This window comes from Phodopus roborovskii, unplaced genomic scaffold (genome assembly GCF_943737965.1).
Source record: "Phodopus roborovskii unplaced genomic scaffold, PHOROB, whole genome shotgun sequence".
In the NCBI taxonomy this organism is placed as follows: domain Eukaryota; kingdom Metazoa; phylum Chordata; class Mammalia; order Rodentia; family Cricetidae; genus Phodopus; species Phodopus roborovskii.
In genome coordinates this window covers 7,622,900-7,635,802 of record NW_026126619.1, presented here as the reverse complement: position 1 = coordinate 7,635,802, position 12,903 = coordinate 7,622,900, and the positions used below count along the sequence as shown (strand labels likewise).

Sequence of the window (12,903 nt, the reverse complement as noted above, 5' to 3'; positions counted from 1 at the left end):
GGTACAACCTCCCCACTGGTGAAAACAGCATCTCTTAGAAATTCACCACATGAGCTTTCCATTCTGAGAATTACTTCCCAAGACAGATGAAGAAAAGAACTACAGAGGGAGCAGAACAAGTGTAAAAGCTCTACATCAATGGGATATATGAGCAATACTATTTTATTTCAGCTTTCACCTGCTTTTTCTTATTTTGCATGAGGTTCACATTTAAGAACTGTCTCTATTTCATTTTTCCCACTTCCCATTTTCTATAGGTTATTGGATATCTTTACTCTATTTCTAAGAGATAGCTTGCTAGCTAGGACTTCTTTTTATTGTGGGAGCAGGGACGAATCAGTTTTGCTATAAGCCCTAGCTGGCTTCAGGCTCACAGCAATTCTCTCGAGTGCTAGGATCGTAAATGTGCACCACCATGCTGGCATCAAGAACTCTTATACAGTCTTAGGAGAATTAATACTTTTATCTACTACATCATTTGCAAAGCTTTCCTATCACATACCGATCATCTCTTGGTATGAATTTAGCTTATAATGTTTTCAATATTTACTAGTGTAATTAATAACTACAACTGAAAACGGATATGGACAACAGATATTGGTGCAGATTCTTAAGACCAAATCACTGGGCCAAAGCTTATTAGTACAGAAAACCTCCACAAGACTCCACAGAAGTGGCAACAGGTGAAATATAGAAGGGTAAGCACAAAATTTCTATTCCCCAGAGGATGACCTCAGAGGTACCATTCTTCCTCGGGTGTTACCTACCTTGTTTGTTAGGCAGAGTCTCTCCCTGGCCTTGCTGAGCCCCAGGGAAATCCACCTTTCCCCACCTCCCTGCTGCTGAGATTACAAGTGCATACCACCATGTCTGGCTTTTGGTACATTCTCGAGACATTCTAAACCTATGTAGGGACCATTTCTAGAAGACTCTACTTACTCCGACAGGAAGTCTGCATGATAGTAGTAATCTGAAAGTTTATCCAGGAAAGAACGAGGCTCCAAAATAAATGTAGGAAGAACCACCCTGGACAGGTCCATGCCAGGACGCACTTGTTTGAGCAGAGTCCAGATAAGGCTTTTGTTTTCTTCAGACACAGTTTCCGTTTGAGAAGCTTCACCTGCCTTTAACAATTGTAACACAGCACACTGAAATATCTTATTTATCTTAGACATATAGACAGGACAGTGAATGATAAAAACACAACTCTCCAGGGCCCCTGCAAGCATTATGAAAACACACAACAACCATCTAGGTAATAAAGTCTAGGCTACTAAAGTAAAAGAGCTACAAGAAACACCAAAAGAATAGCATATACACAAATTCTATTATGTCTTTGTTCAGTTAAATTTATTTTTCTATTGAGACAAGGTAACCCAGACTGTGGTGAAACTTGCAAACTTCCTGCTTTATTCTCCCAAGTGCTGAGATTACAGGCATGTGCCACCATACCCAGATTTGTAGTTTGTTGTTTTTATAGTTTACTTTTGTGCACTCATAATGACAAACAAGTTTTAAATTTATGCTATTTCCAATTTACTTTACACCTGGCAATGACAGCAAGTAATATCCTATTTCAAAAACAAACTTGAAAATCTAGACTTGAAGTTTAGCAGACCACACTGGCATGTGGGTATGTTTCTTGGTGAAGTATAAATATAAATAAATTTCACAATATACCTTTGAATGAACATGTGGCATATAAATTTTCTTTGGGGAAAACAAGCCAGGCCATAATATCTGTAATTCTGTGTGGAAATTTTCTAGAGTAAGTCAGCCAGAGTCTCTGGCACTAGGGAAGTGCTCACCTCTCCAAGTTCTTCATGACTCTGCTCCATATAGGTGGTCTCCTTTAAAGGCTCAACAGGCTCAGGTTCAATGTAAGAGTCATCTTGCCTTTCTGATGTATCTGTATCACTCTCTTCACTTTTCCCCATCACCTCATTGTCAGACTCATCGTGCTCTTGGTCATTTTCTTTGTCAGATTTATCAGAATACATATCTTGGTCCTTAAAGTGCTGCCTTTCAATTTCACTGTCATTCAACCTTAGTAGAATAATTACAGGGAACAACAAAGGAGTCTAAGGATACTCATAAATTAGAACAACATATAGCATTTATTATAAATTTATTATGTGCTGTGCACAGTTCTAAGTGCTTTACTTAGTTTAGTTTACATCATCTTTGCAATTACCCTGTCAGGCAATATTGCCGTTCTTTCACAGATCAGCACAAAGAAATTAAACGGAAGTCTGCAATGAAAGATGGCAAACTGAGTGCTTGCCTCTCTATTCCTGGGGCTTAAATGTTCTCACAAAAGGATATAGACTACTTATTGCTTGGTCAACCCACCTACTATTACTGGAGGCAGGATCTCAACCACATCTGGTTTGAAGAACACCAAGTCAAGACCATCAAGTTCTCGGCTTAGTAATGAGCTCCAAACTCACCCCAAAATGACCTCTTAGAAGATGGAAAACATGCTTTGAGATATATTTAACATTTACCTGATAGGCTTCATTGTGAGGGGGAAAATTGCAGGGATCGATGGGAGTGACAATTTCAGCCTAAATAAATAAGCTCATAGCCCCAAAGTGAAGCTTTAAACGATGGAAGGAGGGGATGGTGGGATTGTTCTATGAGAAGCAATAAAAAGATGCCAGCACCTGCTAAATATCTGTGCATTACATCTCAGTTTTGCCAGAGAAATATTATGTTAGATTTAGCTACAATGAATGCTTCCGGAGAAAAAAAATCACAATTCAGTTATTTATAGTTTCCACTAAAAATGTGTCCACAGGACCTGGAGAGACAGCTCAGTAGTTAGAAGAACTGACACATCTTCCAGAGGACCCAGGTTCAATTCCCAGCACCCACATCATCTGTAACTGTCCCAGGGCACTGACCCCCCCTTCTGGCTCCTGAAGGCACTGCAGGAATGTGGTGTACAAACATACATGCAGACAAAACATTCATAAACACAAAAAAAACAAACCAAAACATAAAAATGCTTCCCAACTGGCAGGCAAAATCCAATGCAATTCCAAAACATGCTACGAGAAGAACAATGGAAGAGAAGATGTTTCTATTGTTTTGAGGCAAGAAAGCTTCACATGGAATACAGTATTCAAAATGATCTTGAAATGGGATTATGACAGAAGGAGACAGCAAGAAGTAGAAACCATTCTTAATGGAAGGAACACTATGTACAAAGACAAAGTAGATACTCAGCTCATTTGTACCTGGCAAAAAGAGTAATTCACACAGGCTAAAATAAAGATACCCTCTATGCTTGATATATAACAAACTAATTTTAAAGGTCTTAAGCTATATAATAATAAGACAGGCAAATTTAAACACTATACAATATTACACTAAAGTAGTAGAAATGACAACTGATTTTGTGACCAGGATGGTCTCCAAAAGCATCATCAAATTAGCAGCAATAGCTACTTACTGGAAGTTGTCACCACTGTGGAGATTGTTAGCACGCAGTAAACCATATAATGTTACATGTGTGTTATCTGAGGAAATGCTCAGGTCATGTTCCTTTCCTTCCCTGATCATTGTGCGTTTAAGAAGACTAGAACATTTCAAAGCCAACTCCAAGGCATCCATCCAGCACCTTCCTAGAAGAACATAGATTTACAAGCAAGACAATTAATGAAAACCAGTATTCATTTAATTTAACCCACTTACTTTAAACTACTATTTCTTTGAGAAACAAGCACTGGAAAACTTAATTAAACAGAAAAGTTTTCCAGGATTTTAATGTGATCTTTCTTATACATGCTTTTTAAACACTAAGCATTTTAAAAATTACAACAAATAGGTGACAGCATGTATTATGCAAGCATACCATCTAAAACTATCTCCCCAAACTTCGAACACTAACATGCAATTTTAAAGTATCAAACGAGGTACACAAAATACATTGAAGAGAATATGTTTCTACTATAAGCTAACTGAAATAATGTCTCATGGTTGGCAACAGGTATGTCCCCAGGCTTGGCAAACACTCTACGTGCATGTATGAAAAGATTTAGCTAGCATGCACTGGTCAATTACAGGCTTTGCTGGGACATTTTCACATGCACTCTAATGTATAGAGATCACATTCACCCCACCTCTCCTAATGATTCCTCCTAACATGTTTCTACTCTTACATTGTCTCTGCAACACTTGTCTTTTGGAACCTTGGTTATTTTTGCTTAACACAAAAAATTTAAGCCAAGAAAATACCTATACAATGCTATCAGTAACTGCCACGACTGTCAATATTAATAGCTTTTATAATTTAGAATTGTATCAGTGAAATTATAAAATATATTAATATATATAAGTATTGTTAAAATCCTAAGTACTTGTTTCAAGATCTGCAGAAGATTAAATCATATAAAACATTTCACATTGAAATCTCATGTCTGTATTTTAATATAAACAGTAATCCTCTAGTATTGTAAGGTTGTAAAGATACCCTATATCAATCTAATCTAAACTATAAAGTTTGACAGTAAAGAACAAATCTACCATCACTTACAAATGTATACAAACAGGCACATGCACGCACGTACGCGCGCGCGCGCACATACACACACGAATATATACGTATACACACACACATATATGTATACACAGAGACAAGAGTGTGAGTGAGTGTGTGTGTGTGTATGTGTGTGTATAATTAGCCAAATAAATTACTATCTGGCTATGGTGGGTTTATTTGTATTTTGCTTTCTTATGTAAAATAAAATCAAACCAGTGTTATGTGTTCCACAAATGTTAATACAACACTCTTAAAATGATCATGTTTAATGAACTACTACAAACAAACAAAAAACCAAAAGCAAAAACCACAGAACAACTATTAGCCTCCAAAACACTGCTGTGTCAGGGGAGAGGGAGAGAAAATCTGAGCTGCAGACACTGTCCAGCCACATTTGTCCCTCCTATCAAGAGTTCTTTGTCTATAAAGCTAGGAATTTAGCTTTGTATTTTGTTTCAAGTGTTCTACAAAAAAAAAAAAAAAAAAAAAAAGTGATTTCTTTCAAGGTTAACACAAAAGTAATAATATATAAAATAATTCCTGAAAGATGAGAGCCAATCCATCAAAACGTATTTACCATCTGACTCTGAGGTTGCTCGGATAATCAAGTAACTGCTAGGTAAGGGTTGAGTTATGGATCCAACTGCTTCGCCCTTTGGCCCCTTAATAAGAAAACAGATGGTACAGGGTAAGTATTGTGAGAGACCAACAATAATTTAGCATGATTATTCGTATCAGGTGTGGGTTATCAGGCACAATTATAATCTAAAAGTAAACAAGCCTTAATTATGTCTATTTTAAGAACGCCAAATTTGGCCAGGCAGTGGTAGCATATGTCTGTAATCCCAGCATTTGGGAGAGAGGCACGTGGATCTCTGTAAGCTTGAGGCCAATCTGGTCTACAAAGTGAGTTACAGGACAGCCAGAGATATACGGAGAAAGCCTGTCTCTACCCATGCCCCCCCCCAAAAATGCTAATTTTAGTATTCAAGTATTCTTTGTAAGTCTTCCAAAAGCTCCTAATCCACAGGTCTCATGTCATGTCCCATGCCATCGGCAGAAGGCAGATGTCCTAAAGCCTCTGACCTCAAAAACAGTGCAGGACCTGGGGATGGCTGTCCATGCTGCCAGCTAGTAAATCTCTTGTTACTCTCTAATCATTCAGGTAAGATTTTATCCTTCAAGAACTCTGATGCTTTTGAAGACTGGTACTTTGTCAGCTTAAAGCAGCAACCAAGGCTCCAATTGTTACAAAAAAGATTTCAGAAACGGATATTTTAAAGTTGTTACTGTTAATACTCAACATTAATCAATAAATTTTAATGAGCTACTAATCACACCCTGACAGAGCATTAAACACCATACTATGCCACTATACAATCATAACTGTAACTATAAGCTCAAAATTAAGGTGCTTTCATTGTGATAAAGATCTGTCAGTTGTATATGTGTTCTTTTAGCCAAATTGTTTCTAACATGAGTATACTGCTAATGTGTCTAATATTTATGTTTTCACAAACTCAAAGGATTCTTGTAAATTCCAGGGAGCCAAATTGGATTAATCCAAACAGGTCAGATTCACTCCAAATAAACATTCAACCTGGTCCCAGGACTCCCTTCCCTCACCTAGGGAACCCTTCCCTCATCTTCAAGTACCAGGGCCTAAGGAAAAACACAAAAAAACTTTTTTCTAAATTTAACCTTGTCCTCTGCTCTGCTAACATCTTGCCAGGTCTCAAAAATGATGGCAGAGTTCCATACAGTCAGGATTGCGATGAAAACTAGCTACCAGGACGTGGCAGCACCCCAGCTTTCTCATTCCCCCAGAGAATCACTACCCCAAGTCAGCAGGAAGCAGTCAACATTCCTATTCCCCAACCTGCCAAGCCCACCCACCCCCACCTTTTTAATAATAAGAGGTGGGAATGTTGGAAATCGGCAGTCTGCTGACCCCGCCCCCTGATTATGGGCAGGAAGCTCACCGACATGTTTCCCTATGTCAGGGCTGCTCACCAGTTACCTGCCCAGGGGACTCAGTTATGCATATGCAGTTTCCCTTTTAAAGCAAGTGCTCCAAGCATGCCTCTTTCTTCCTCTCTTGCTCTTCCCCTCCCCCCATCTCTCTCTCTCTGGCTTTCGGTTGGCCATCAGCTACACCCCCTTCTCTCTCCCCTCTACCAATTAACTCCACAGGGGCTCGTGTTTGTGTTTCATAGGCAATAACAAGAACAAAAGAACAACATTCTTTCCCAACAAATATGCCTCCTTAATAGAAAGTTGAACAAATGATAGCATTTATCATTTAAATATTATCTGTACATATTGCTCATATAATAAAGAAAACTTAACTTTTAACACACTGACACAAAAAGAATATCTATTTTACAACTTTTGCTACATGAGAAATACTGTGTTTCTAGAAGTTTGAAAAAAAGTCACTGGAAATATAATTTACTAGATAAAGGGAAATGAATTTTGACTGGATCTATAGGAAAATGACTATCTACTTTGTAATCAAGTATTATCTGTTTCAAAAACTGTTCACAAAAACCTTTCCTTTTTCTGAACCAAGAAAAGAGAACTGCTTCATCAACTGTGATTGTTAAAAAAGAAATTAAAGAAAACAAATACTATGACCTAGAATCAGACTACCTCTATTTTAATCTGGTCACCTACTAGGAAAACTGCTATAGTGAACACTTTAGAATTCAATCTTATCTATATCCTTCCAAGTCTGAGGGTGAAATAACAGATTCCATGCAAAACACATCATCTATAGGTTAAGTTCTTTGCTCTACGGGGTAGTCCACACATGTTACTCATATAGTAAAAAAAAAAAAAAAAAAAAAAAAAAAATAAAAATTTACCATAATAATACAGTTTTAATTTTAACAAGAATTTTCATCCTATAGGTATCACTAGATGAGATATACTATAAGTCTAAGTTAGGTGGTTGGACATTTAATTGTAACCTCACCAGTTCAAAAAAGAATGAATTCCAAAACAAATTCTGTAATCCTAAATTTATTCCTCAGTGAATCTAGACTACTGTGACAAAAATCCCAAACCCCTTCCTAGGGACATCAATGTCTATCTAGTATACAGTTAGTCCTTTATTCAAGATGAACTGATTAATCATCCTAGAGACTAACACACTGATCTCACCATGAACTTAAGATTTAGTGATTTGATTAATGTAAACTAAATTGTTAATGGTTGTAGAATTCTTTGATCATTAATCAAAGAAAGCATTTCTGTTTTCCTCCTTATTTCTGCTATTAGAGCAGAAATAAAAACATTAGTTCCCTATCTTTAAAGAAACCCACATCTCATAAGAGCTTCTACTCCTAGGCTTCCCATCACACATCCTCATCCCTACAGGGAAGGCCACATAGATGTGTCAGTTTCTGTTGTAGGCCATCATTTTGATGAGGAACAAAGAGGCAGTCAATATTACACAAAGTTACAAAGTAGGAACCACAATTAATAAAAAGTGTACATTTAATCTTCAATGACAAAAGAGAAAATTCTGGGAGTATGTTCTCAGGAAAATTGTTTCAGGTCTTAAAAAGCTTAAAGTAGAAGGCTCTTTTGGTACTCAACTGAGTATATACAGAGATAGAAGGATAAATAAAGCCTTGGAAGACAGAAACAATTTCATGAGTTCTGGCCAGGGACAGAAGGCATTTGGTTGACTTACCTTCTTTGACACTGTCACCCTTATCTTTTACCTCAACAAGTGTTCACATACCTTCACTGCCCAAATAGACTGCTCCAAAGGATGGAAAAGCTTGAAACAAAAGCCATCCTTTTTTGATGGGCGTTCAATGATCTCACAAGCATTCAGAAGGACTGTTCCAACCCACTGGCCGTTTTTTTGTGTTTTATAGATCAGAAGCACCCCAGGTTTCAACACACACCACAACTTGGTCCAGCTCTTTAGGGTACCACGAATCTATAGAAAAATATATTCATTTTAAAGACTGGTATTCGTTTCTCTTTCTAGACTACAGAATAATGAACTGAATAAAGGCTACTGAGATGTTTTACTCTGAAGTTATAATGCACATACATTGACAATGAATAGGTCTTTAGTCAAAAGGTTACTTCAAGCCATGCAGTGCAGACATGTGTTGTTGTCATGTCTCCTCATTCTCAGCAGCTCAGATTCTCATAGACTAGAAGTTCCAAAATTATACATTAATTAAATTCCTAACCTCCTTCATGACTTCAGGGGTCATTAAACTAAACTTCAACAGTACTGAAATTATTCTCTTTGTAGCAATTCTTACAAATGTAATTTATGGCAATAAATGACTATTCTGCCTTTTCTAGCTTTCTTTTTCTGAACACTTTTGACATCCCCTAAACATATGGTAAATAGGAAGAAGAAAGAACCGTGACCAGACCAGAGAGACTGTCAAGTTCCTAAAACCACCCTCCTCAGGTGACTGACTGTTCCCAGTCATTACCTAAGGTGTGCTATATAAATATCTAGGAGGAAGCCTGTAAGTTTAAGCAACTTACAGTTAAGCCTGTAAGTTAAATACAATTATTTTTATGAAATGTTCCTAATGCTCTAGAGGTCTAACGCTGCCAGTAACTTTATCAAGTTTCTCTATCACTTTCTATGAATGTACTGATTTAAAAATTGTTACTAGAAAATTCACTGACCTCACAATGCTGAACAGAGTACCAGTACAGTATTCAGATTAAAGTGGGAGTTTTCTTTACCTTTAATGGCTGCACGTCATGAACTGAATGTACATGTATTGTGAAATGAATACAGGACTCCTTAAGGAGCAAAACAGGCAGAACCACAGTAATGCCCGGATACAAAGTTAGGGAGATTCTGGAGCCAGGAATAAAAAGAGGAAAAGTATTTAAGAAAAGGGGTGTGTGTGTGTGTGGGGGGGTGGGTGGTGGGTGGTGGGTGGTGTGTGTGTGTGTGTGTGTGTGTGTGTGTGTGTGTGTGTGTGTGTGTGTGTGTTAATGAGATGGTAAGCCAAAAGAATCAAAGGAAAGACAGCTACCCTGACTGGATATTCTTGACCTTGGAGATGTGACAACAGAAAAGAGTCAACTGTTGGAAATGATGGCAGGGTTTAAAAGGCAGCCACAGAGTCAGTTGTGATAGTGTATACCCAGTGTACATCTATACAGCCCCAGTGTGTGAGATGCTGAGGCTAGAGGACTGCCACATGTCCAAGGCCATTCAGGGGTCCACAGCAATACCTTGTTTTGATGTAACAGCGTGGGAGGGGGAGGTGAGGCACTACCCTTCTGTCCTAAGGGTATCTAGGGACTTAGAGAGGTTAAGTTTGGCTCTGGAGAAGAAAACACATGGGATCCAGAGCTAATATGCTTTTGAGAGGAGATAAGGTAAGTTGCAGTATTTGAACTGTGTGCAACCACAGTTAGGACTCTCACTGTAGTGAAAGAACTTTTCATCGGGTGGCAGCTTTGCTAACCCAAAGAAAAAGAAAGCCTTTAGGACTGTGGTAATGTCATACCAAGGCTTCCTGGGAGTCAAAGTCTTAAAAATTCACTTTCAAACTTAGGAGTACAGCAGGTTCCTCCAGCTCTCCCTCAGGTAAGGGAAGAAGACAGAGGGACTGGAAGGAGGAAGGAGGAAAGAGAATGAGAAAGAACAGCATGTGTACTTGACAGTGCTTCTCAGGTGTGGCTGTTATGTCAACTTGTCCTCATTTTGTCCTGATACTACAGATCCCAATCTGTGATAATACCAAATGGTAAGTGGGGTGACACAGTTTTATAATGGCTTATATTAGACAGCATAGCCCACTAATTAAAATGTCTTAACAGAATTGCTGTCCATCTGTGATGCTCTGGAGTTCCTTCTCCTTGTGAAGACCGGCACACAGAACACAAACACCTCCCCTCCCACTGAGAATCTGTCTGGTTTTGTCTCACACTTTCCCATCCCAGGGGGTGGCACTCATTGAGTCAGACCCATGCCCTGACCTTCAGCCAGTCAGCCATGACGATGACAGAGGGGTCTGTGATGGTGCTGAGCAACTCCTTGGTGGCCCTCTTCTTCTCTTCGCGGTAATTTTTCTTTTGTACCTAATGTGACAGAAACAGACAGCTCTCAGTAGATGAAAAACTGGACAGGAGCTTTGACAACACAGGAAGGAATCTGGTTTCTGTGATCACTAGTCCAGTCCTCCCTGCCATTTTAAATCACTTTTATCCTCTCAGGTACACACAATCTGTATGAAGGCACAGCGATGGGTTTTTTAATACATCAAAATCTCTCATTTGATTTGTTTTTGTTTTTTGAGACAAGATTTCCTGTACATAGTCCTGGCTGTACTGGAACTCAGAGATCTGTCCTGCCTTTGCCTCCCAAGTACTAGGATTAAAGATGTGCACCACCACTGTTGGTTTGGTAGTTTGGTATTTTTTGTTTGAGAAGTTTCTATGTCTACCATATCTTCTAAATGTGCTACAGGATTCCCAGCATAAATAAGATATTGAGATTATTAACACCAAGTACATTGGTGGACTGTTACTATTCTCAAATCATATATATAATATTACTTTGTTTAATCACCACAATAAGCTATTCAAGTAGAATTATCATCAGTCTTATTACATTCAAGAATACTGAAAATAATGCACCCAGAATCACACAGCTATCAAGGTGTGAAATTGGATCCATACAAAGGCAGACTGGCTTTCAAGGCCGTGATTAAACCACTGGGCCATTTGTCCTAACGCACTCTCCTACTGGTAGAAATGTTAGCTTTTATTTATTACAAACAATGCTGCTTCCAAATGTAAGTTGTGCCCTTTGATTTTACTAAAATCTAAGATAGAAATAATTAAGGAAAACAATTAACAGATCAGTTTTTTAAAACTATTAATCATTTTACCATCATAGGTAAATTTAAATTTGAGATTCTATATACACAACAAAGTTTAACTGTTAATATTTTCAATGCTTTAGACTCATAGCCATTTATTTATTTAGAAATTTTATTTGCTTTTATTTTGTGTATGTGTGTTTTCCCACATATACATACATTTGTATGTTTGTGTATCCAGAAAAGGCCATCAGACCTTCTGGAACTGGAGCTTTAGAGGGTTGTTAGCTGCTATGTGGGTTTGGGTACTGAACTTGGATCCTCTGGAAAACCATCCAATGCTATTAACCACTGAGCCACCTCTCCAGCCTCCTGTGGTCTCTTAAAATACCCATGTCTAAGTGAATAGATTTACTATGAGACTGCCAATGCGGATGCACACAGGACCAGCCACAGCACACAGATGGATGAGAAGGGTCAGCAGGACCACAGCCAGTAGTGAGCCTGTTTCCAAGTTCCACAACCATTCAGGAAGACAGCCCCAACATTACACATTTCTTAAAAGAAGTTAGAAATTTGGACTTTTATTGTCTCAAAATTTAAAATGTGATGCAAGTAAGATAAAATACATATTCCCATGGGCCTTGTAATTAGCAAACTAATTTCAATGGAGCCAGACACATCTACTAGGTGTTCCACACACAGTGAGTACTCACTCTCCTCTGTTAAAGCTGGGAACAGACACTGTCTCTGAGCCTGTGCTGTGGCTAGCTGTGGCCTGAGACAGCCTGCTCTGAAACAGTCATAAAAAATTATCTGCTGACCTCACCATACCATAAAAAAATGAACGTCCTTCATATGCTCTTGCCTTTCCTCCCCTGTTGGGGGACTTCCCCTTCCTTTAGGAGCACACACATAAATATTTCATATCAGCCCACTTTCAAAAGCTCATATAAAGCACATTGTGACAGGGTCAGGGAAGTCGTCATGCTTCTCATAGTAACAAGAAGCTACACCCAGAGAGTCCCACCATGACTGTCTAACTGTAAGCTGAGCAAGGACACCACCAATAGGCAAGTAACGGGAACAGGCAAAGCCCATGAGGCCTCAGCAACTACAAGCAACTGAGGAAAGCTGGGATTGGCTGCCCAGAGCCCAATGGTCAGCCTTGAAAACATACCTATGAGTGACATTACATGGACGGAGTAGATTATATTTAAGAATATACACATAAGCATGCAGTAACAATTAACAAAAGAAGAGGCCATGGATTTAGAAGAGCAGGGAAGGATACAGGAGGTTGTGGAAGAAGGAAAGGGAAGGAGACACGATCTCACCACATCTTAAAAAAGTGTCCATAGAAACTGACCTTGAGAGACTCTTTCTTGGTGAGCTTGCTCGAACTGGAGCTGTCCTTTTCTGAGCCATTGTAAAGTTTAGATTCAGACTGAGATAAAAATGAAATAAAGAGAAAGTAACTCACATTTATTTTACATACCACATGAAAGTATTTCTTACACATTTCCC

The 12,903-nt window shown here is 38.5% G+C and overlaps 1 protein-coding gene across 9 annotated transcripts in view; it reads right to left on the bottom strand.

The window, feature by feature from the left end:
* Osbpl8 (oxysterol binding protein like 8) overlaps positions 1–12,903 on the bottom strand; it is a 112,294-nt gene that overhangs the window by 25,696 nt on the left and 73,695 nt on the right. For all 9 annotated transcript variants that reach the window (XM_051206422.1, XM_051206423.1, XM_051206420.1 and 6 more), the window contains 7 exons: positions 12,746–12,823; positions 10,532–10,633; positions 8,298–8,501; positions 5,124–5,208; positions 3,458–3,629; positions 1,809–2,046; positions 940–1,124 (listed from right to left, as the gene is read on the bottom strand). In XM_051206422.1, the coding sequence (XP_051062379.1) occupies positions 940–1,124; positions 1,809–2,046; positions 3,458–3,629; positions 5,124–5,208; positions 8,298–8,501; positions 10,532–10,633; positions 12,746–12,823 (1,064 nt within the window). The remainder of the gene's footprint in view (positions 1–939; positions 1,125–1,808; positions 2,047–3,457; positions 3,630–5,123; positions 5,209–8,297; positions 8,502–10,531; positions 10,634–12,745; positions 12,824–12,903) is intronic.